Source organism: Sceloporus occidentalis, unplaced genomic scaffold (assembly GCF_023333645.1).
Source record: "Sceloporus occidentalis isolate IW3139 unplaced genomic scaffold, rSceOcc1.0.p SCAF_7, whole genome shotgun sequence".
Taxonomy (NCBI): domain Eukaryota; kingdom Metazoa; phylum Chordata; class Lepidosauria; order Squamata; family Phrynosomatidae; genus Sceloporus; species Sceloporus occidentalis.
Window position 1 is genome coordinate 2,979,006 of NW_028316987.1, and position 24,870 is coordinate 3,003,875.

The window sequence follows — 24,870 nt, forward strand, 5'->3', positions numbered from 1 at the left end:
CACGGCAAGCCCAAAAGCAGTGAAGAAGTGATAGCTGATCCTGCTCTGTACTGCCCAGTGCAGTACAATTTGCACTGGGCAGCAAAAGTTTGCCAGATGTTGCATAGACCATAGATGTAGTCAGGTAGATCCTTCTTTGAAAAGACTGCAGTGTATATAATGGAGAAAACAGCAAGCAAAGGGAGTGGTGAGTGTGCAACAGAGATATCCTGTATGCTAGTCAGATGGCAATGAAAGATTAGGCAAAGGAAAGGTTGCATGGAGGTTCAACAACAAAGGATAAATGTGATGAGCTTGTTTGTGGAAAAATCACAACAAGAGTTAATGGATCAGTGTCATGCATAACATCATTAGAAAGTGACCAAAAGCAGTCAATGGATTTAAAAAGCAGATGATCAGGGTAGAAGAAAGATGAATTTATCTCCAACCCTATCAGTCAATAGATCCTCATTAAGGATTTCTTTTTCCTCCTCCTTTTCTTCTTCCCCCAGGGTGCTCCTGGCAAAGATGGTGAAGCTGGTGCTCAGGGACCCCCTGGCCCAAGTGTAAGTAGAAGTTCATTTTTAAATCAAATCTTCTGTACCTTTGATGGCTACTGGATAACCTTGATTGAATTCTGCCTCTCCATGACACTTCTTCTTTTGTTTCCCCATCACAGGGTCCTGCTGGAGAAAGAGGTGAACAAGGTCCAGCTGGATCTCCCGGATTCCAGGTGAGAGGCTTTATATAAAAAGGAGCACAGTGAGAACTATATATATTGTGTCACAGCAAAGGTCCAGATTTGGAAACCAGAGAACACAAATTTATAGATAGCCATAAGCAGTACAAATTGTGTTATGTTTACATATCCATGTTCTGTTTTGCATGGTTTCTCTCTTTCTCCTGGTTTTAAGATAACCTGGGGCTTCTTGCAAATTTTCTGGCAAGCAGCTGAGAAGAGTGGAAGAAAAAAGACTAGTAGAGAGGCATTCTTTTTCTCATAGAATGAAGGATAGGAATGTACTTTTAAAATATAAACATTAAAGAGCTGGAAAATGTAAGGATTCTGCATCCATGAAACTAGCCATCACTCTGTTGCAGTGCAGGAAGCTGAAATATCACCGAACCATAGATACAGCTAACTTTTTCTTGGCAAGCAATGATTGTTTGCCTTCATTTTCCAGTCCTATAAATTCTAACTCTTTTTGAATCTTTGGTTTCCTTTTGCAGGGTCTTCCTGGTCCCGCTGGTGCCCCTGGTGAATCTGGAAAGCCTGGTGAACAGGTAAATAATTCAGCTATTTGTGCACAAGTGTGAAAAATACAGTTGGGCTTGTATATAGCTGCCAGTCTGATCTGGGCATCCTGGCCTAGAAAAGACTTGCTTCCCCCATGTATAGTGCTTACATTTTCTGAGTAGCTGGTTTAGCATTTGTGCAAAAAGTATGAGTAATTCACTGTCAAAGTCTCAAAGACATCCTATGGAGGCTTAGGAAATCACATCTCTCTCCCATTGGCTTCTTCTATGTTATTTGCAACTTCCACACATAATGAACACAACTTCCTCCTCTAGCTATTAATGAAGGGAAGATTTAAGGAAATTTCAGTGGGAACAGCTTTCCAGGGCCCTTCAGGATCATACCAACCCATGATATGGTTAGGAACTCTTTGATTAAGTTGCCCTGATTTTATCCCCTCTTTGTGCTATTGAAGAGGTAATGAATTATTATCTGTGCAGCTGTGATAAAGTCCACATCACCTTTCCTTTTGTCAGGGAGATTCTCCCCCACTTTCTGTGTGATGCCAAACCAGAAGCACCATGGTTTTCTGATGCAAAGGCTTTCTACACCATTTGTATCCATGAGGTTACTGGATTACCAATTGATTTGATAATAATCATCCAGAGCCATCTTCAATGTGGCCTTCTAGCTCATCATCACTCAGGCATCAGTAGTGGTAGTAATCCCATTCTGTAGGAAATGTTCCTATGTCACTACCTACATTCTCTTTTCTGACCAATTGTATCATAGTGAAACAGACTACCTTGGAACTAAGTGGTAGTCTCGCCTTCATAAGAGATTTTAAAGCAGAGGCTGGTCACCTGTCAGCGATGCTGTAGTAGTGGATTTTCTGCATCCATGGGTCAGCCAAGATTTCTTCCAACTTTATGATTCCATGTTTTTTGCAAGAGTTGCCGTAGATCATCTGCACTAAAGCTGGGAGTGTCAAATCATACTTTCAGAGATTTAAAACATTGTAGATACTGTAACTCTGAAACCCACCTACTACTTTGGGAAGATTTCAGTGGAATTGAGATATGCAGTACAGAGAAGAGGGAATATGTGAGGATCTGCCTTTCTGGAGATCCTAGTATAGGCCTAGCAAATCTTTCAGGTTGACAGCTGACACAGCTTGAAAATTCATAAGACCTTTCAGTGCTCAAAACTCTGCGATTCTTTCCATTCTTATAAGACTGAAATTGACCTTTTAAAGCAGGGTTGGGAATCATGCAGTCTCCAAAAATTTGAGGGCTAGAAGTCTTACCAGCCATAGTGAGTGCGGTGAGAAATACTGAGGTTTGCAGTCCAACAACACCTATTTTAGAAAGTCTGTGTTGGGTCCTAGACAGAAAACCTTTCATATTTCCAAGATGAAATGTTAGAGAAGCCAGCAGTTGTAGTTGTGATACATACTAGTCATGTCTTTCCTACAATATGAGACTAGTGAGCTATTTCCAGATCTGCACTCTACTGTCTCCTCCTCTTTCCTGTGTGCCTTCACCCTACAAACCATGATCACATTGAACAAATCTTGCCTCCTCATGCTTGACTCCATGATTCTAATGTCTCCTGGAATTCCATCAATGGAAAAGATGTAAAATTCATTGTGTCTTAGAATATGTCATGAAGAACCTACCTATTTATTGTATATCAGGACTCTCAAACAGCTTCATCTCAGATTAATTCTTGCACCTGGATGAAGGTGGTTTTAACAAATGCTAAAAAAAAATCTGTTGTCGTTATTCCCTTGACAGGGCCCCCCTGGTGATGTTGGTGCTCCTGGTCCTTCTGGTGCAAGAGTAAGTAAAAAGCATCTTCTCACTTTGTTGGTCTTCATTAAGTTTATTCATCTGACCACTATGGCTTCTTCTGATCTCTGAGTTATGACCAGTTTTCTTCATTCCCTCCAGGGTGAGAGAGGTTTCCCTGGTGAACGTGGTGTCCAAGGTCCTGCTGGTCCTCCTGGCCCCCGTGGGGCTAATGGTTCTCCTGGTAATGATGGTGCTAAGGTAAGAAATATGGGATGATTGTGATGAGATAGTTGAAGGATAGGGGGTTTTTTTAGAAATATAGAGACCCAGCATAATCTTAAGAATGGGCCTCATTGTTGTTGCTGTTGTTTTTATATGCTTTCTAATTAATTTTCTTGACAAGATTTGTTTAGAAGAAGTTTGCCATTACTTTGGACAAAAGAGTGTGGGATGGAGTCGTTGTTTTTTGTTCTAGTTAGGACCACTAAAAGATTTAGGTGTGGGCATCAGTGGAGCTAAGTGATGTTTGACAAACGTGCATTTGAACTAACGTGTGAGAGAATTAATTCAGAAGGGATCTTTTTAGAGTCTTTTTTTTTAAACTGATCAATATCCACTTCTGTGTTCTTACTTCTGCCTGTCTAGGGTGATGCTGGTGCTCCTGGTGCTCCCGGAAACCAAGGTCCTCCTGGCCTCCAGGGTATGCCTGGTGAACGTGGTGCTGCTGGTCTGCCTGGTGCCAAGGGTGACAGAGTAAGTACAGTATCTGGTCCTTGAGAGAATGTACCAAAATGACAGTGACCAGCTTACCATGCTTATAAGGAAGGAAAACAATGAAATACAAAAGCGGGAGGAAGAATGCTTTGCATTTAACAAATAGTGTCCAACTAACTTCTTTCCAACATTTTCATTTCCTCACTTCCCAGCACAATCCCTTTCACTAAAAGAGGCATTACGTAAGAACTATCATAACATAGAGGCAAGATTAGCATAGATACTCATCCCCTCCCTCCCCCCAGTTCATGCTCTGAACCAGACAAGGCATTTGAGAGGTATCTTTCCATTATTTAAATCCAGGTTGATTTACAGGCTACAGAATTTCCCTTAAGACTTCCAGTGTGAGTCAGGTTGAGTCACAAAGAGAATCCTTCCTTCATTACTTGCTCAGGTCTCTTCTGTTAAATACTTCATGGTCTGTTCTGTCTTCCTCCCTCCCTAGGGTGACCCAGGTCCCAAAGGTGTTGATGGTGCTCCTGGCAAGGATGGACTTAGAGGATTGACTGGACCCATCGGTCCACCTGGACCATCTGGTGCTCCTGGTGACAAGGTAAGTGTTCTTCTGACTTTATATGTCTTCTTTCTATCTTAGCAGTATCCAGTTGTCAGGTTCATGTTTTCCTTGATTTGTGCATCTCTTGGCACTGAAATAGATGTGCACAAGAGTGTGGAACTGTTTGGCACACTTAGCTCAGGCTTTGTCACCATTACTTTAGCAAGTTTGAAGAAGGCTTCCACAGAGAGAACAGGTAGTTGCCACTGGGAGAGGCAAGCACTTACCTGAATTTTCTCTCCAGCGGGTTTTCTGATTAGGTGAGGTTAGACAGGGCCAATCTGTTCCTTCCCAGACACTGTAGTGTCCTGCCTTCTCAAGTTCTCAAAGCTGTGCAGAAATTTGGGCAGCCTTGTTTCCCAAAGAATTCCAGAGAATGAGAATTTAAGTCCCTTGTACCCTGGTTCTGTACCCTGATATCAGGTCCTGGTTCTTAAGATGAGCAGCAGTTAACCAATCTAGACTAGTCATTTTCTGGGTCTTCTCTGGATTCATCTGCGCCTCTCAGACCCTGTGAAATGAACTGAATTTAGGAGGAAACTTGCCAGTAGAATGTAGATTCCACAGAGACCAGATTGATGTTAAAGAGTCCATTTAAAAAAATATCAGGCTCAAACCAGTAGCTGCAAACTAGATTCACCAGTGGGTCAGTATAGGGTGGAATACAAGGCTCAGTGGTGTAAATCTGCCAAAACCACATTGTTGATGATACAGGTAGGAGGCCTATGTCTGGCTGACAGAAATTAAAGCTCCAGTCCTACAAGAACTCTAATGAGAACTGTCAGTCTTGCATGTGGAAACAGAACTGGAGGAAACATGTAGGCAATAAGGAGAAATGAGTTTTAAAAGTTTCTTGTTTGCCTCTAGAAGGGCATGGATAACAGTGATGAGCCAAAGTCCAGGTTGCTTTAGAGGCAAGCAGCTGCTAATTGTTCACTTAAGATCTACAACTTAATGTACCATGTAGATTAATATCTGATCCTGAACACTGTTATGGGTCCTTACAAATTGGCTAGGCTTAAAGAAAGGAATCCAGAGGCCAATGGCATAGATGGATTTCACTGAATCCACAGCAATACTCAAGGATTTTTGTTTTAGTCCATATCTGAAAACAAACTGACATGATTCACTACTCTCAGATTAGTATGCAAACCAGCTATCCTTCAAATTTAACACTTCTCCAGATTTCCAGTGCAGTTTTTTGCTCCAAAAACTACCACTATGTATCTCTAAAATGTGTTTTCAAGATAAAATATATACAGCTAGAATTGCATATTTTGAGAGAAAACATGCCAAAAATTCCTATGCCTATTACAATAATACATATTAATCCAGAATCAGGATGGAAAAAGCTGGTGATCACATGCAAAACCGATGTGTACTAGAAACAGACTGACTATCCATTCCTATGAATGCTGCATTCCTACCTCCTCCTCTGCAATTACATGACTTCCTTCTCTGTGTGTGCCTTACATCCAGCTCCTAATGTCACCCCAACTAGTCAAATTCTTCTGCATTCATTGCCATGAATAAGTGGAATTTTGTTGCAGATCTCTGGGAACGTTCCCATGTACTAAATTCACATGTTGTATTAGCCATCCATTTGAGTCTGTGAATGAGGCTGCATCTACACTGCAGAATTAATGCAGTTTGACACCACTTTAACTGCCATGCCTCACTGCTATGGAAGTCCGGGAACTGTAGTTTGGTGAGATATTTAGCCTTCTCTATCAGAGTGCTCTGGTGCCACAACAAACTACAAATCCTGGGATTCCATAGGATGCAGCCATGACTGTTAAAGCCATGTCAAACTGCATTCAATCTGCAGTGTGGCAGCAGCCTAGATTGGGGGTGGGGGAGAAAAATCACTGTATTCCCTGCCAGTTTTATCAAAGCAGCTGACAGTAGCATATATATAAGCAGGTTTTTTTAAAAAAGGATCGTCTTCACACATAATTAACTTGTAGGAAGCTGCTACCTGAATTCTTCCTCTGTTTTAATGGTTTTACCTGGTTCTACAGAATAGTTGGTGATTCATTCTGATTTTTGGAACTTAATGTTGCCCCCTTTCCCCCCTTTTTTTCACTTAGGGTGAAGCTGGTCCCTCTGGCCCTGCCGGCCCAACTGGTGCTCGTGGTGCTCCTGTAAGTATGCTCTTTTAGACCACTTCCTCATTCCAGTCTTTCCTTCTCTTTCCTTTTTCCTTTTCTTCCTTCATTTCTTCATTTCATCCTTCCCTTTCCGGTTTTCCTTCTCTTTCCCTTTCTCTTTTCTTCATTCCTTTCTTCATTTCATCCTTCCTTTTCCTGTTTTCCTTCCTCTCTACCTCCCGTCACTGACCTTGTATGTCTATCTCACTCTTTTCCTTCCCAGGGAGATCGTGGTGAGCCTGGCCCTGCTGGTCCTGCTGGATTCGCTGGCCCCCCTGTGAGTATGATGGCAAACTTTCTCTCCTTACTGAACCATCAGGGTTAATGTCTGCTCCATCCTGGGGGCAAGGTAGAGAGTAAACAAACTATCTCTTTTGCTGTGGAATGAAAGTAATATGGTGAACAGGCAAGACACAATGAATAGGCAAGACAACTCTGACTGCCAGAGAAACAGTAAGGGATTATTATGCAGTGACCTCTGGTAAGGGAATATGAAATGCTCCAGGTTACTGAAATTGTTCAATTAAATAAAACAAACAAAATTTCTTATTTGGGACATACTCTAGTTCATCATTACAGGGATCAAAGAGATATGAATTAATATGTTGCCTATAGGCAAATGTCTTTTTTCAGTATCCTATCATTGATGCTCAGATCATCAGGGATCCAGACAGCAAGTCACCTAGTTGCATTCAGGGTAGGAATGTTTTTCAGGACCCAGTGAGCTGCTATCTGGGTTTCAGCTCAGAAATGATGGTTCAGTCACAACTGGTTCAAGACCCTTCTGGGTCTGTTAAGGACTTGTTTCTCCTCCCAACAACTCTCTGCAGTTGGCTAGCCTAAGAAAGTGCTGACAATTGGCTCCAAAGTAATCCAGGGAGCAAACAGCTGAGAAGTGGCAATTTGGACCTGCATCTTGCAGGTCAAAATCATTGTCCACTGAAATATAAAGATTTGAATCCAACATGTAAGTCAGGTTTCCTGCCCTGTTGCCCTCCAAGTATGTTTAACTATGCCTCCTATCATCTCTAGTCATGATAGCCAATGTCTGGAAATGATATGTTCTAGACCAATACTTCTAGAGGGCAACAGATCAGGGGGGAAGCAGTTGATGAGGTACATCTGGAACTTTAGCTGAGCAAGCTAGCTTTTGATTCTACTTCTTCCTGTTTAATCCCATCTGACAGCTCCAGAGAAGCATAGTCTTGGAAATGAGTACAGACTGTTAAAGGTCATATGCCTCCTCAGGTTCAAAGAGATGGCTGAGTCAGACAGACTTGAATAATGCAGAGGCAGAGGCATAACTGATTAAGCTGCATTAATCTTTCAATCTCCTTTCCTCTGTTGCTAACCATCTAATACTGTTTTTACTTCAACAGGGTGCTGATGGACAACCTGGTGCTAAAGGTGAACCTGGTGATGCTGGTGCTAAAGGTGATGCTGGTCCTCCCGGCCCTGCTGGAGCCACTGGACCTCCCGGCCCTGCTGTAAGCAATCCTTTGTTTCCCTCAGTTTCCTGTAAAATTTCACTTTGTTTTCTTTAATGTCATCTAGCTTTGTTTTAATGCTAACTTCTTTATACCTACTGCAGGGTGCTATTGGTGCTCCTGGACCCAAAGGTGCTCGTGGAAGTGCTGGACCCCCTGTAAGTAGTGCCTTCTGCATTATTAAATGGGATACATTAACAATAAATGCCCTGACATACATTTGGATCATTATTCCCATTGGCCAACACTGCATTTTTGTAGCCAAAGGAAAATAATCCCAGTTCATTCAAGTACATTTAAGAACAGGCTGTGGGTGGAGAAACTAATGGAATTCTCAGCATCAGTAATGTGCCATATGAACAAACTAAAGAACAGAAGCAACTGTAGCTCAGAGAGATAACAGATGAGAAAAACAAAATAGTTATCCTGTGTCTAAAGGGACTGAATGCTTCATGGGGGGGGGGGGTATTGCACATGTTGAAAGATACCCACTAACCGATATGATCCTATATGGTATATAACAGGAAAACAATCACATTCCAGAGCTTGCCCCTAGGAAGTTGTAGTTGAAACTGAGCACTAGCTGATTGCAAATAACTTAGCACAGATATAATGAGCTAGGTGGTACATGTATGGGGCTCCCCAGTTGGCAAGACCCAGAGATTTTTCTCTGATATTTCAGAATCTCCATACAGAATAGAAAAAGTAGTGTTTTCTGGGAGAAGGGCTGGGAGATCATCTTTTCAGGGAAGGAGACTTGGCACTGCAAAGAAGCTCCTGAACCAAGACTAGGTTCAAATACAGATCATTACATTGATCCCACTACTACACGCTAAATAGAGAGTTCTCTTTTGCAGAAATGAGTAATTGAAAATGCACCTTTCCCCACCATTCCTTTTACAGGGTGCTACTGGATTCCCCGGAGCCGCTGGAAGAGTTGGACCCCCTGGCCCATCTGTGAGTACCCTACTTCAGTTTAGAACACCATTGAGAATTATTGGCAATAATTTGGCAAACCGCTGCATAACATGAGACTCAAGAAAACCAATGGGACAAGTTACTCATGACATACGCTCATTGATTTCAATGGGAACTAAACACAATTAGCTTCATCTGGAGCTAAATCAATATTTTTAGTCTGAAATGGAAGCTTTAAAAGTATCCTAATTTTGCAAAATGTAGTAGAGATTTGTTATCTTTGTTTTCCGATTTTGGGCAAAAACTCTGAGAACTAGCAGAAAAATTGTGACTGAATTAATCTAGTGCTTTAAAGAATGAGTTTGTCCATGTCATCTCAGTCTTAATTCTGAATTCACAGTATTCCAGAACTTCTCTATTCCATATTTTACCTATGGACAGTAGCTGATTCATCAGTCTGTGGACATTTCACTTTAATTCCATACATGAAAGTGACATAATGGATAGGAAAAGTATTACTTTGGACATATTTATACTATCAATTTCATAGTCATTCCTTTTAACTATGGAATCCAATGTAGTTAACACAAGATTCTTGCACCTGCTCCAAACTGCTAGGAACCATTGGGACAGACCACAATAGAAAAATCTCACTGGCTGCTTTCATACACATTTCATTTAAGTTGTTTCAATATATTCAATTCAAAGTTGCCCACAGAGACTCCCCAAAAGTTGCATCTGATTTAAAATGCACCGGCCTACCTTTTGACTGGAGATAGGATCTAGGTATATATATAACTAGCCACAACAAAAGAAGTAGCTAGTTGTTCTCATTCCCAAAATGATTTGTCAGCCTTGAACATGATCACAACCCATCCTGGCATCCTTTTCCAAAAAATCTTCATTGCAACATCATTGTATGGAACTTTGCATCTTGTCCATAGCTGTGAGAGTCACTAACTGTTCTCCTCCTTTCCCAAAGGGTAACATCGGTCTTCCCGGCCCACCAGGCCCAAGTGGCAAGGAAGGTGCCAAAGGACCTCGTGGTGAGACTGGACCTGCTGGTCGCCCCGGTGAAGCTGGACCTGCTGGCCCACCTGGACCTCCTGGCGAGAAGGGATCTCCTGGTAGTGATGGACCTGCTGTAAGTAAACATAATGTCTGATAGCTTGTTTCTCTTTATGGTGTAGTTTGATCCCAGTTGGGTTTCTCCTTTTTGTGGAAGTTGCCTGTCACAATTCATAGAAGCTCCCTGGAAGCAACCCAACTTTAAGTGCTAATAATTTCTCAGACTTGAATTTCTTTTCAAATGTCTGGTTTCATGATAGTGATATCTGACTTGTTTCCCAGCTTGCTCTGGGGCACATTCATGCCAACCTCTTGTTTATGCTGAGGTCAAGTTCCACCTGTCATCCATTTAATGGTATATCATAGGGTGAGGATGAAACTTGTCTCTTCAACCAAAGCAGTCTTCAGTTATCCACTCACTGAAATCTCTTTTCTCTTCATCCTACAGGGTGCACCTGGTACTCCTGGCCCACAAGGTATTGCTGGACAACGTGGTGTTGTTGGTCTTCCTGGACAAAGAGGCGAGAGAGGTTTCCCCGGTCTTCCTGGACCATCTGTGAGTATTTTCCTTTGGTAGTTCTGTCTAACCTCTGAGGAAATTGTCTCGAGTTAGTTTCATCCTGAACACTGCAGGGCAGGAAACAAAAAAAGACAGGGAAACAAGGGCATTTCTTTAGGAAGACAGTGGTGGGCAAGGGGTTTATGTGAGTCAGATTTGAGGCTATAAGCAAAACAGGCTTTCAGAGTCCAACTAGGATAGACTTTGGAGTCCATTGACTCAATATAAATTCTATACTTGCAACAACAGGCCCAAAGAAAATGGGAATATGATGACAAGAGAAAATATGAAGCTCTTATTAACGTTTTATTTTACATTTATATGAAAATCTGTAGTGACACCAATAGTGCATTCCCAAAATGAGGGGTTTGGTTTGCAGCTGAAACCTCAAAATGACCCTTTTTCCAATCCAATGCTGCTCTTTATTTCTATTCATGCTTAGAACACATGATGATAATGGATTTTCTTCAGAAAGGGAACAGTCCTTCTTGTTGTGACCGCTTTATTATGCATTAGCCCAGAGATCTTTTTGTTTTCCCAGGCCCAAAAAACCCCAAAAGGCAGCTAGGCATGCCCCTCAGAATAAAGGGCCATTCATTGTTATTTATTTAAGCCTCAAATGCTTCTGGCCTCTCAGTCTCACGTGCATCTGCCTCCTCTTCAAACCCTGGAGCCCAGTCTGAGAGTGGTCATTTCCTGAGCAAAAGCACTGGGGAATGAAGACTATGCCTTGCAATTCAGTTTCCAGACTTTCCTTTCCCTTCAATACACATGGCACTAAAAAGAGAAAGCTAGTTTAAGATCTGTAGGCTAGTTCTGTAAACTGTCAAAAACTGTAACCATTTCTTGTCATCTCTAGAGAAGCTGGCTTGTTCATATTAAAACCCCAGCCCAACGGCAGGATGTCCTCTACAATATGGCAGCATTCATCTGCTCTGAGCAATTCTGCTTGGCCTTCAGAATAGATTTGACAGATGTTCTGTGTTTTGAGGGCTGATCCTTGTTTGGGAGCCCAACCATTTCTTAGAAACAGACATTCATAAATTTCTGGAACTGTGTTTTAAAGAACTATCTATATATCTCCATAAACTAGGAAACTGCACAGCTGTACACACTAGTGCTGAAATGAATTCTGTCTAGGAGAAAAGTTCTCAAGCTGTTTCTCCTAACTCAAATTTATTTGCAAAATTGTGTATACATGTATCTCTTTAGGATTTGCTTTTACATCTCTTTCTGTTATAGATATGTCTTGATTTATGGATTGGCAAAGGATAACACTGAGCAGCAAGACAAGATTTTGTTGTTGTTGTTGTTGTTGTTGTTGTTTTAAGAAATAGTCTGTAAAAATCAGTTTTCAAAACTAAAAGAGATTGAACCTGAGAAATGGCATCAGACTTTAAATGTATTATTCCTGCCTTAAAATGGGCTCATTAGATTGTATCAGAAATCAATCCAGATTAAATTCACACTTCATAGTAGAGTGCTGTATGCTTTATAAAACACCAAAAAGCTCCATAGAAATATATATTTGGAGCAAGAACATGCCTTAATAACAGCCTATTCTTTCCCAGTGTTGTAATACTTAAGAGCAGAACTATGCATTCAGATAACCATTGAATTCCTAGTAAAATATGCCTCCAAGTCTTAGTTTCATCCTTAGGGCTGGTTCTACCATTGGAAAAAGTGAGGCAGGTACCTTAGGCATCTACTTGTAAATGTCATGAAAAACCAGCAAATTGTCGTATATTTAATTATTATTGTGTTTTTATTGCCAGTGAGGAAAAAAGGTAGTTCTGGCATTTTCTGTTTCAGTTGCCCAAATAACATATCTGGTCTTAAGTACTGCACACTTGAACTTGACAGTGCAGGAGCATTTGCCATGCCTCAGGTAGCAACATGCATATTATATCCCCACTTTTTCAGTTGATCAAGTTACTTTAGTGTTTTCTCAGATTCTGGACACATGAACACTATTCAAACTCTGCTTAGATTGGGCTACTTCTTATTCTGTGTGGAGTAATAAATAACAAGGCCCATATGTCATGTATGGATGTAGTTTCCTTTATCTCTCTCTCTTTGCCTTCACATCTTCATTTTTCTGATATTCACAGGGCGAGCCTGGCAAACAAGGCCCATCTGGATCTTCTGGTGAACGTGGACCTCCTGGCCCAATGGGACCCCCTGGTTTGGCTGGACCCCCTGGTGAAGCTGGACGTGAGGTAAGTCTTTGTATACCCATAGGAGTTCTGTACTCTTCAGTCTGCTCCCTTGTCTCATTTCTCTGTGGAACCTCAGTTCCATAAAAATCTGTTACCATTAATTAAAAACAACAGTAGAATTAAACTGGACAATCTGGAGAAGAATCCTAGCTGAGTGGTAGAATATATGTGCAGCATGCAGGACATCCCATTTTCCATCCTTGGCATCTTCAAATGTAGAAGCATCACTGATTACCTCTTTTAGAAACCTGAATAGATAAAGAACATTGGGCCTAATAGATTAATGGAAGTTGCAGAATGACAGAGCAACTAGAAATATGGTTCATTTGCAGAAGGTCACCAGGTTCAATCCTGGAAATATACTTTAAAAAAAAAAATAACTGAGAAAAGGTTCTGTCTGAGATGTTGGAGGGATGTTACCCACATGAAGTAGAGAAAAGTGAGCTTGAAAGTCGGCTTCACATGTTTATAAATCCTAGTGAAGTATCCTTATTAAGTGAGGTCATTTATTCCTTATCTGCTGACTTTATTCAAAATAAGTGATAAGTAAATAATATATTTGAACTGGAGAGTTTGGAAGTTTTGGTACAGTGTAGCAGTGTGGATCACCAACTCCTATCCACGAAGTCTTTTAGTTGTGATCTCCCATTTTCCTGCTGTCTTTCTCAATCCCTTTGTCTCCCATTCTTCTTGTTCCATAGGGTTCTCCTGGTGCAGAAGGTGCTCCTGGACGTGATGGTGCTACTGGTGCTAAGGTGAGGTATATATACACCCATGTGTGCAAGCATAGAGTGAGTGTTGCGTTGCAGATGACCAATGTTGCAAGGCAGTCATATTCGGGTAACTTTGTAATAGTAGGCTGACTTTTACACTATTCTGAAATTTGGTCTTCTTCTTTTTGATTTCCCAAATAGGGTGATCGTGGTGAGACTGGCCCAGCTGGTCCTCCTGGAGCTCCTGGTGCCCCTGGTGCCCCCGGCCCTGTTGGTCCTGCTGGCAAGAATGGAGACCGTGGTGAGACTGTAAGTGGCGTGTTCTTTCATGTTCCTGTAACATTAAACTTATGATAAGAAGCCCTTCTCATTTTCCCTGATCAAAATTCCTCTATGCCACACATGTAAAACTGCAGTGTGCTGGATAAATTAATATAAAAGACTATTAGACATCCAAGCTTACATGTTCGTGCTTAGTAAGAAAACAAAAGGATGAGAATCTTTCCAGTGAGGTGGAAAATCCCATACATACACCTATTTTCATCGTCCTTTTCTTTGGTATAACACGATCACTAAAGGCACGTGATCTGAGATCATGGTGTGTGGCTTAATTAATTCAGAATATATGTATCTTCTATGGCCATATTTACCTTTCAATCTGTTTTAAATCATGATTCTGCCAAAAAATTAAATTGTTTACTTATTAGTGATCTTAATTGTGAGCCCACTTTCCAAGCCTAAATCCCATTGAACACTCCAATATCTTACTACAAATTTGGGAATATATAATCTCATATTTATTAATTCTGCCTCTTCTTCATAGAAGTGAAAGAAGATGCATGGGGGTGGGACATTCTCCTAGGTATTCCCCATATAGGTGTCTCATGTTACAGATCATATTCTCTTGGTATCCTTTCAAACTGGAACTTTGCCCATACCTTGAATATAATGTTCTAACCCACAGACATTCTGTTCTGACTGATAAAACTTAATTGCTATTGATCAAATGGCCGATGTCTGTTACACTAGTAGAAGAGAAATTAAGGGTAGTACTTCATTGTAAAAAAATGCTTTGCTTCTCTTAGAGTAAAAAATATGATCTATGACAAGGAACAGTCCACATGGCCAATTCCAAGTGAAGACTCTTAACTAACAGTGTATAATGTACATTTCTCCTTTCTCTTCTAGGGTCCTGCTGGCCCTGTTGGTCCCGCTGGTCCTGCTGGTTCTCGTGGTCCTGCTGTAAGTTTGGAGTTTAAGATTTTCCTTTTCTCTTTTTTCTTAAAAAAAAGAATTTTGAAAGAATCATATAATGGTTGCTATTGGAGCATTCAAAATGACTGCCATTGTATGACAGCTGACTAGATATAGTCAGACTTTGCAAATTTCTCCATCTTCAAGACAACATTCAGTGGGCCCTTGGTATCTACTGCGGTTTGGCTCCAAGAGCCCCCACAATATAAATACCAAAATTCATAGATGCTTAAGTACTGTTATATACAATGATGTTATAAAATGGTGTCCTGTATATAAAATGGCAAAATCAAGGTGATCTTTTTGGGAATTTTTTAGAAATATATTTTCAAGCCATCGAATCCATGGATGCAAAATATTGGATACAGAGGGCCGACTGTAAAACCTTTTTAAGTTTTGAGTGTGACCGCACAGCTATACAAAACTGCCCATTCATGGTTTTTGTGTTGCATTTGTGAAAGCTTTTTCTGCTCATCTTTTAATTCTTCCTTTTTATTTCCAGGGCCCACAAGGTCCTCGTGGTGACAAGGGTGAGACTGGTGAACAAGGTGACAGAGGCATGAAGGGTCACAGAGGATTTTCTGGTCTTCAGGGTCCCCCTGGTCCCCCTGTGAGTATTGGCATACCCTCCCTTTTGGAGATAGTGCTGCCTTAACTGTTGCAAGGCCCCAGAGAGATGCCCTCAGGCCTGTCTGCCCACATAGACTGGGCACCTGAGTGAGGTGATCTCTTGTGTGTGACTCTCTTTAGTTGTTTTAAACATGGGGATGAGTCTCCTACCCAACCCCTACAGTAGAGACATCGGTAATCTCTGGGCAAGACAGAGTCCTACAAGAGCATAGAATAGGCCTTCAAATAGCAAGGACTACTAAAGGTAGTCGTTAGGCTCAAAAGCAACATGACTCTGAGTACAAGTAAACAGGGAATGATGTATGTGTCTTTATCTATCCAGTTTACCTTTAGATTTCTCCAGTGGCATATAGCCACTGAGGGAAACAGGGGGCTTTAGTTTTATGCTCAAGCCACGTCTTGTGGAAGGCAGTTTTAAAAACAACAAGAGGCTACCATTGGTTTCTGCAAGGAAATGCCATTTTGAGGTCTTTTGGTGGAAACCTAATCAGAGAGGAAGAGTTGGAGGGAGTTTGTACATCGTTGTGGTCTTTGCCTAGAAAGGAAATATGTATAGGCCTCCTAGGTTGTCAGGCTGTTTCTGAGGCCATTAGGGGTAAAAGTAAAACAGTATTTAACTGTTACTGCATTTCCTGATCAATAAACAAAGTAGGATTGAGTTCATCTCTCTGATAAAGAAGTAACAACATTGTTAAAATATAGACATTGGGTTGATGTGATTTCCCCATAGTCCCAAAGCAACATGGCACACTGAAATACTTTTTTAAGTTGTACCATATAAAATTGGGGGAAAATTATGACACTGATAACTGGACAAAAATTTTGTCTAAGACGTCTAAAAAGCCCAAGTACTATAGTGTGTTTTACATAGATACACTTAAATTTTTTCTCATTCCTAAAGACAAGTATTTTATCTAATATTTGTAAGAATGCCCAATATATTTCATGCAAATACAACTGGTTGCATGCATTGATTTTCATTCTAGATCTTTCTATCCCTACAAGAACTAGAAATCAGGTTGCAGAAAAGCTACTATCTTGCATAAACGTAAGAGGTGTACAGGCCTACCATAGCATTGAGCCAATCTCTCTGCCAGCAGGAGAGGTCTTGTGAAGTTTCAAAGTGTGCCAATCAGAAAACCATTCATTGGCCTAAATCCTGTTGTTACTCCTGACTTGAATAGATCCATTAAATCAATTGGATTTACCGATTTACATCATGCAACAACTGGTTCAATGTGTCTATTCAAGACTAACCAACAGGATTCTAGCCGTTGTGGGTGACATGCCAAGTCTGATCTATAGGCCATATTAACACATACCCTTCCATGACTTTCAGGCCAAGTCATTATTACATCACTTTTAATAAATATGACTAGTTTTCTTCCAACCCAACAATAAATTCGGTTCTGCCAGGATAACTAACATCATGTTGAACTGACTATTCTTTCTCTTCTGTAGGGTTCTCCTGGTGAACAAGGTCCCTCTGGTTCTTCTGGCCCTGCTGGCCCAAGAGTAAGTAGTACAGTTTTGTACCCTTGATGGAAACACTGGAAATATTAAATGGACTTGGGAGAAGTGAAAAATTATGCAAGAAGCCATCAAATAAAGACTGAAGAGCAGTCATCTATTTGTTACATTGTGAAAATGCTGCATATTTGATTCATAGCATAGTTACCTGAGTAACTGAAGTTCCAGAAAATCCTTTGCAAACATGTATGGAAGCTCCACAGAATACAGTTAGATTTACTTATGAGTAAACAGGCATAGCACTGGTTTGTAAAACACTGCTGTCTAGGCAGGAGACAAATCCACAGTATATTAATGTGTGTCTGGATAGTTCTCTTTTATTCTTTGTTTAAAAGAGAAGGAACATTTGATGGCAGTCTTGGAGTAGAGACAGATAGCTGAAGAACAGAAAGTAAAGCAAATGATTGTCAGCTTTTTAAAAAAAGAAAACTCCTTTGTGAGGAGTCCTAACTTCCAAATTCTTACTGAACATCCAGTGCAAGAGCAGTGTGATATTATTAGGTTGTCTCATTAGCCACAAGAGTGGCATAAGGGACATATAGAAAAGCAAATGGAATGGGAAAGAGTTTAGAGGCATCTGTTTCAGGGAAAGTATTTACTATTGGTTTAACTGTGAAGTGACCCGAGTAGTTTGAAAGAGAATGAGGGGATGTCTGCTATGATACTTTCCTATCTTCCCTAACTTAGAAGTTTAGGAAGCAGTAAATGAATAAAGGGGAATCTGATTGCAGGGGACTGATGGCACAACATTCCCTTGTACCGAAACTCATCCCATCACAATCCCCATGTGAGAATCACTGCAAAGATCAATTAATTGCAGTAATGCCATGTGCACAACCCAGCCCTGCCCACCAATTGTACATTATATCATGCTGAAAATACAATAGCCCTTCAGTCATTAGCTCACAGGCAGATTGGGGGAAAGCCTTCAAGGACTGAAACTCAGATGGGTACATGTAGACCTCAATGCATCTGTGGGTTATTATTATTTTTCTTCATTTCAAGTCAGTGCCCCACTAACAATACATATGTGATCTCTTTTCCTGACAGGGTCCTCCTGGCTCTGCTGGTGCCGCTGGCAAAGATGGTCTGAATGGTCTCCCTGGTCCCATTGGCCCACCTGGTCCCCGTGGTCGTACTGGTGATGTTGGCCCTGCTGTACGTATTGCATCTAAAAGTAGAAGTACCACAGCTGGGATGCATTGGGTAGTTGAGATCTTTGTCTCCAACTTTTCTTTTTTCTTGTTCTCCACCTTCAGGGTCCTCCTGGACCTCCTGGCCCACCTGGTCCCCCAGGCCCACCTAGCGGTGGCTTTGACTTCAGCTTCATGCCCCAGCCTCCTCAAGAGAAAGCTCACGATGGCGGTCGCTACTACAGAGCTGATGATGCCAATGTGATGCGTGACCGTGACCTGGAAGTTGACACCACCCTCAAGAGCCTGTCCATGCAGATTGAGAACATCCGTAGCCCTGAGGGAACCCGTAAGAACCCAGCCCGCACTTGCCGTGACCTGAAGATGTGCCATGGAGACTGGAAGAGCGGTGAGTATAGAAAGAAAAATAGTTTTATTTCTCTTAATGCCATGAATCTTCCTTACTTCTGTAGCAATTCTGTCCTATGCATCCAGAACAGCTCTTTCTTTTCCTCTCACTTCACTTCTTTCCTCACTGCCTATTGATCTCTCTGAGTTTGTTTACAGAATCAGTCACATTGGTTAACTCAGGTCAAAAGCCACAAATGAATTTTCCATCACAACAGACTTGCCAGTGTATCAGTAGATATCTTCTGAGCATCTTTTCATGCAGCCTATTCCCTAGTATGAATTGCTTGGTTTATACAGAACTATTCATCTTACAAGAAGCTTCTCTCTTTGCTAAGATATTTCTCAGAGAGTGAGTTAACTGCAGAGGACTAGCAATTTTGGACATTCAGTCTTTTCCCTGACAGTCTTCTCTCCAGGAGAAAAAATGTCATGAATACAATTAGAATAATGGCCCAACTATATTTTTAAAAATAATACTTGGCACCACCTCCCTGGTACCCTGAAGCCTTTCATGGACATACAAATATATTTCTCTTATCTGCTTGCCCTTAAGCTGATAGGCTATATTTCTTAGTAACGTTTAGGTAGATATTTTCTTGGCTAATATTGACAACGTCTGAAAATTCCTAGCATAGTGGCAGATGAAAGAGCAGAGGGGACAAAAGGTTGGTTGGTCCCCTTCTAGTATAGCAGGTTGAACTCAGCAGTCCATTTGCTTCTTCTGCAATTCATTCTCCATCAACATACTCACTTAATTTTCCTCACCAGGCGAGTACTGGATTGATCCCAACCAAGGCTGCAACCTGGATGCCATCAAGGTCTACTGTAACATGGAGACTGGAGAGACTTGTGTCTACCCATCTCAGCCTACCATCTCTCAGAAGAACTGGTACATCAGCAACAACCCCAAGGAGAAGAAACATGTCTGGTTCGGCGAGACAATGACCGATGGCTTCCAGGTGAGACCAGGAATCAGTGACACAGGCAGGGCTTGGCTAGGACTGTGAAACTTGTACTTTAAACAGGCATTGGCCAGTTACTTTACAATCAGGTTAAACAAGGTAGATTTGATCCTTTGAGGCAGTAGAAGGGCTTGGGTGATCTCTTGAAGTCACTCTCAGCCATATATCCTGAATTGTCCATAACAGTAGATTGGAATAGTTGAAGAGTGATGATTGCTATGGATCAAGAAATGCTGAGGAGAGTATTTGCTGTCTGAAGGAGGTTAGGATTGATAAACCATGTGTTCAGTTCCAACTCTATGGGTTCTATGAAGAAAAAAATCAGATGGAAGGGGTGTTGGAGAAATCAAAAGTAGGCCTAGAACAGTTTTCAGGCAATCGATTCCAGAGATTTATTTTGTCTCACAAGGCAAAGAAGAGTCAGTTGTCAAAATGCAGCTTGACATGCTAGAGTAGGCTAATTTAGAGAAGATGCAACAGGGAAAGTCAGTGAGCCTTTCTCAAGGGAGATTGAAGAGCCATTCATTGCCCTATCTTTCTCTACATGACACTAAGACCTCTTCTGGCTTTTCCCATAAGTCAGATTTTTCCTATTCTATCACCAGGGACACCCTGGATGGGTAGAAAGCAAAGAGGCCAACTAAATGTATAGATTTGCAGGGAGATTCTTAGAGGAGATGACGTAACCACTAACCACTTTCTGCTTTCTACTTTTCTCTCTTGCTCTTGGCAGTTCGAATATGGTGGTGAAGATTCCAACCCAGCCGATGTTGCCATCCAACTGACCTTCTTGCGCTTGATGTCCACTGAAGCCTCCCAGAACATCACCTACCACTGCAAGAACAGTGTGGCTTACATGGACCAACAGACTGGCAACTTGAAGAAGGCTCTGCTCCTCCAGGGCTCCAACGAGATTGAGATCAGAGCAGAAGGCAACAGCCGCTTCACCTATGGAGTTACTGAGGATGGCTGCACGGTGAGTCCTTGGGCCTTTGGTCAGTCAGACTGGAGCAAGATGTGGTGGATGGGATGCCACCAACTGCTTTTCAGTTGTTCCCTACATAAAAAGAAGTCTTGATGCAGGCTACAGTTTTTCAATAATGGAGGAGGGCCTCCTTGCCACCTCAGTACCTATTATTAAAACTTTTGTTCATGCTCTGAACTGAGGTTAGTAAGTAAGTAAAGCCCATGGAAAAGGCAATGGGTATATCAGAACTAAGGCAGAATCTAGGAAAACAAAGATAGGCAGTGAGTGGAAAAGCTGGGGTTGCAGCAGGTAGATTCTCCAGTAAATGCAGTCTCTGTGATGAAATATTTCTCTACAAGCAGGTAGACTGGGTTCTTGTGTGCACTGCAGCATGGCACATGGCGGGAAAGCCTCTCTAGATTTCCCTGAATGAACCCATGAGAGACTACCATGTGCCCATGCTGTGTATATCTTGATGTAGCAGCACCTGTTCGACCTTCTAATTGCTTCCACCATTTGGGTCAGGACAGGATCCCCCCCCCCTCTCTGTAGATATAGATATACATATGGTATTTAACTTCAATGCACATATTGCCTTTTGACACTAAAGCAACTGTGTGGCCCATAACCAGCAAGCAGAAGTCTGGCCTAGGAGCCAATGGTGGTTTGAGAGTTTTGACAGACAGAGCAAGAAAGGCTGACTGCCAGCCTACCAATGTCTGCTCCAAAAAAATTCCTAAATATATGCAAAATGACACAATTTCATGCAGGGTAAACTGAATGGGCAAACATGATGGGGGAGGTCTGCTTGACATAGAACCAATGTTTTAAGAACACAAAAGTCCAGGTTTGGGCAAAGGCCATTTCTTTTCCCCCAAGCTCTAAAAATCTGTTATTGCAGTACACAGAAGTCTGATTTCTTCCTATTTCCCCTTCCTCCGCAGAGTCACACTGGCAGTTGGGGAAAGACAGTCATCGAATACAAGACAACAAAAACTTCCCGGTTGCCCGTCATTGACGTGGCTCCCATGGACGTTGGTGCCCCAGACCAGGAATTCGGCTTTGATGTTGGACCCGTCTGCTTCTTGTAAACTCAAAAGGAAACCTGACAGTTTAAAAAATAAAATAAAAAAACAGCCAAAAAAGAAGGAAATTTCACATGGACTTGAATTTGTGTCTTTTTCTATCCATCATCTCTAAAACTATTTTCGTTTCCGTTAAAAAAACAAAAAAAGCATTAAACCAAAAAAATAAAAATAAATGACTTTTCAAAAATAATTAAGGAAATGCATCCACTTGCTTGATTTTTTTTAATTAAAAAATCCCCGAAGACAGAACGGTTTAATTTTATCTTCTTCTTCTTTTTTTAAAAAGATCATGTAATATCTTGGGACCACTATTTGCACATTCCAGAAAGACATATATAAAAACCATCCAAAATGACCAAATCAGTTCAAACCAATCAACACCTTGTGTATTTCTACTACCGGTTTTGAAAAAACTGTTGTTCCAAAACAACATGAGTAATGCTAACTAGTCATAGATCCTGCCCATCACAACCCTATAAAAATAAGTCCTCCCCCTTTTAACTTGGAGTTGGAGAAAAAAAATCCCAAAATTTACCTACAAGCCATCTTTCTCTGCCAGTACCATGATATGGAAAGATTTTTCTTTTCTTTTTCACAGAGCAATACCACTGAAAAGATTATTCTTTCAGCCTTTTTAAAATGTACATTTTTTTCCCCTCGTTTGTTCAATCGGCAATAGAAATTTGACGAAGCCCATATTAATAAGAGCAGTTTTCAAAACAGGAAATTGTGGAGATGAAAAGAACATGTGGATAATGCATGTCCCTGTGAAAGAGATCAAAGTTACTTTTTTCGTCAAAAAAAACAGGGAAAGAGGAAAAAATAGGTTTATAAGAGCTACAGAGATTTTGTTGGTGAACAACTGAAGGAAAAAAATGTCCAGTAAAAATACCAGAAAGCAGAGAAAATGTAATGTTAAATGTATATTATTGTTGTATGGACGGCTACCTCACCATTGTCATTTTCACGTTCTTTTGGGGTAGTTTTGGGTTTTTTTTTAAAAAAGACTAGTGGCACCAGGTTGCCATAGGGCAGGAGGGGAGTGAACAGGGTTCCAAGTTTAGATCAAGGTGCTAACTGTGTCTTCTAGTTTTATTTTTTATTTTAACTTTGTCTGCTATGCTAATCCTTTTCAGGTCCCATGGAAATCTTTTTTTGAGGTGGTGAACTCTGTTTTTTAAGAAAAACCTCGCCCCCCCAAGCGATTGTGTTGCTAAGAGGGGGCCACTTGGTGCTATAGGAATGAGACTAGTGGAGGGGAGAAGTAAATTTGGTGCCTTGCTGCCCAACAATACTTGTGAATTTTTCAAAAGGTGCTAATTATTTTTATTCTTCTTTTTTAAACAAGCAAAATAAAAATCAATCCAGGATGAGACAAACAAATCAAATATTGCTACAAGGGATCGAGGTCTGAGCAGTTTCTGTCTTTCTCTTGTAAAGCAGGTGTGGATTCCCTGTTGGCTTGTCTTCCCTCCACTCTATTCATCCAGTTCTTCTCCTCCACCATCCTTCTCTCCTTTTCCATCTCTCTTTTCATTCTGCAAAAGCAAACTCTTGCACCAACCCTCTCTCCTTCTCTCATGGTCCTCACTTGCTGCTCACACATTCATCTCTTCATCTTTCTTCTCTTCATTCACCTCATCTCCTCTGTTACCCCCCATTTTGACTCTGGTTCCCCCCCCCCTCTGTCTTTCGGTGGGTTTCCCATTCCAAGCAAACCCATTCCTCTCTTTAACAAGAGGCAGATGTTCTAGGGAGTGTGAGCGACCGAAGATTCTGTACCTATTTTGTATATGTATAATAATTTGAGATGTTTTTAATTATTTTGACTGCTGAAATAAAGCATGTGAAATGATCCAAATACACCAGTTGTTCTTCAGACTTTTTCTGTCATGCCAGGCCAGATGCTGGTGGGGTTTTGGCTGGTGGGGGGAAACAGGCTAATGATTCCTACAGTCTATCGATGGGTCGACACTTCAAACATAGACCACTTGGGTGCGGGTTCTAAAGTTTTGTGAGGATGCAGAAAAGTTTCTGTTAAGACAATGCTTCTTCCCATGGTTTCACAGCTGAAGCCATGATGGTCAATCCTGTTTACATTTTAAGTGTAGATACGTTGGTCCTCCAGATGATTTGGACTTTGATCCCCAAAAGCCATAGACAGGACCACCAATAGTCAAAAATTCTGGGATCAAAAGGCCTTAACATCTGTAAGATCAATGTCTGGGAAGCGCTGATAGCCCACTGATAGGGAGATGTGTAGGTGTTGCTGGACTACAAATCCCATTAGGCCTAGATTGCAGAGAGGGATGATGGGAGTTCCAGTCCAACAATACTTGTCCAACTGTTGCTGTGTGCCCTCAAGTTGTTTCTGACTTATGGTGACCCCTCTATCTCTGCCCTAGAAATAGGAAAGGGATTCAAGGAAGGCCATTAGCACTGGTTTTGTCTACTGAATTATTCTAATATCGCTCACTTTGCATGCTCCTCTCGGTCTCTTTTTCTTGCTTTCTTCTTGTATGCCTGGCAATTCCCTCTCCTTTCCCTGCACCTCCTTAGAACTGGTTGATATTCCTCATCTTCCCCCTTTCCCCTCTTCCTTCCATCTCACAATGATGCCACAAGGCATGGCATTAGAGCAACCGGCCTTGGTCCTCCACATTTTTAATGCTAAAAATTAAAATAAAATAAAATAAAATAAAAGTAAAATAATAAGCAGGGAAAGCTTTCCCCCTCATTTTTATCTTCCTGCCACCAAGCAATTCACTTGCTCTGTTTCTGCATCCCAGGTTGCTGTCAAGACCTAGTTGTAGCACACACATCAATTCAGTATGGGAAGATGGTGTGAGGGTTTGTTATTTGGCTATTTCCAAAAATTTCCTTTAAGCTTTTGCATTCTCTCCCACATGGATTCCTTGCTAATTTTCACCGGCTCTTTTGAAAAACCACTATCTGCCTCCACTTCTTCAAAAGAGACATACGGTTTGAGGGAAACAAACAAATCCATCCCTACCACTCTGCAAGACAGCTGAATGGCAGTGAGAGCAAAGGAACAGTTTGGGGACAAACACAGTTATAAGACATGCAGACTTACCAAAAATGCTGAGGATGATGATGCTTCTCAAGGTATGACGTTTCTGACCCACCTACCCCCATGCTTTTTAAAAATCTTTCTGGGAATATTCCACCTTGAAGAGTATCTAGGATCTCTTTTTCATCCCCTCCCCTGCCTATGTTCTCTTCCATGAGCTGAGGGTGTGGATATTTTAAAGATACCCCATACGTATTACAGACACAAAAAAACCCTGTTGTTGCTTTTCCAAAAGATGCCAGCTCCAGCAGTTCCACAGAAGAGACCTTCCGATTCATAGGGCCACCATCTGGTGAATATAAGCTCTTCCGATGCTCATGTTTTCCATTCTTTTTAAGTGGCAAGAAAGGA

The 24,870-nt window shown here is 41.3% G+C and overlaps 1 protein-coding gene across 1 annotated transcript in view; it reads left to right on the forward strand.

Moving 5' to 3' along the window:
• COL1A1 (collagen type I alpha 1 chain) overlaps nt 1-23,283 on the forward strand; it is a 45,764-nt gene extending 22,481 nt beyond the window's left edge. The window contains exons 27-51 of the mRNA XM_089531662.1: nt 492-545; nt 659-712; nt 1,210-1,263; nt 3,013-3,057; nt 3,169-3,267; nt 3,655-3,762; nt 4,229-4,336; nt 6,430-6,483; nt 6,713-6,766; nt 7,869-7,976; nt 8,081-8,134; nt 8,880-8,933; nt 9,877-10,038; nt 10,411-10,518; nt 12,633-12,740; nt 13,442-13,495; nt 13,655-13,762; nt 14,642-14,695; nt 15,210-15,317; nt 16,799-16,852; nt 17,918-18,025; nt 18,127-18,409; nt 19,180-19,370; nt 20,107-20,349; nt 21,285-23,283. Of these exons, the coding sequence (XP_089387788.1) occupies nt 492-545; nt 659-712; nt 1,210-1,263; nt 3,013-3,057; nt 3,169-3,267; nt 3,655-3,762; nt 4,229-4,336; nt 6,430-6,483; nt 6,713-6,766; nt 7,869-7,976; nt 8,081-8,134; nt 8,880-8,933; nt 9,877-10,038; nt 10,411-10,518; nt 12,633-12,740; nt 13,442-13,495; nt 13,655-13,762; nt 14,642-14,695; nt 15,210-15,317; nt 16,799-16,852; nt 17,918-18,025; nt 18,127-18,409; nt 19,180-19,370; nt 20,107-20,349; nt 21,285-21,431 (2,574 nt within the window). The 3' untranslated portion in view covers nt 21,432-23,283. The remainder of the gene's footprint in view (nt 1-491; nt 546-658; nt 713-1,209; nt 1,264-3,012; nt 3,058-3,168; nt 3,268-3,654; nt 3,763-4,228; nt 4,337-6,429; nt 6,484-6,712; nt 6,767-7,868; nt 7,977-8,080; nt 8,135-8,879; nt 8,934-9,876; nt 10,039-10,410; nt 10,519-12,632; nt 12,741-13,441; nt 13,496-13,654; nt 13,763-14,641; nt 14,696-15,209; nt 15,318-16,798; nt 16,853-17,917; nt 18,026-18,126; nt 18,410-19,179; nt 19,371-20,106; nt 20,350-21,284) is intronic.
• Nucleotides 23,284-24,870: the final 1,587 nt, after the last annotated feature.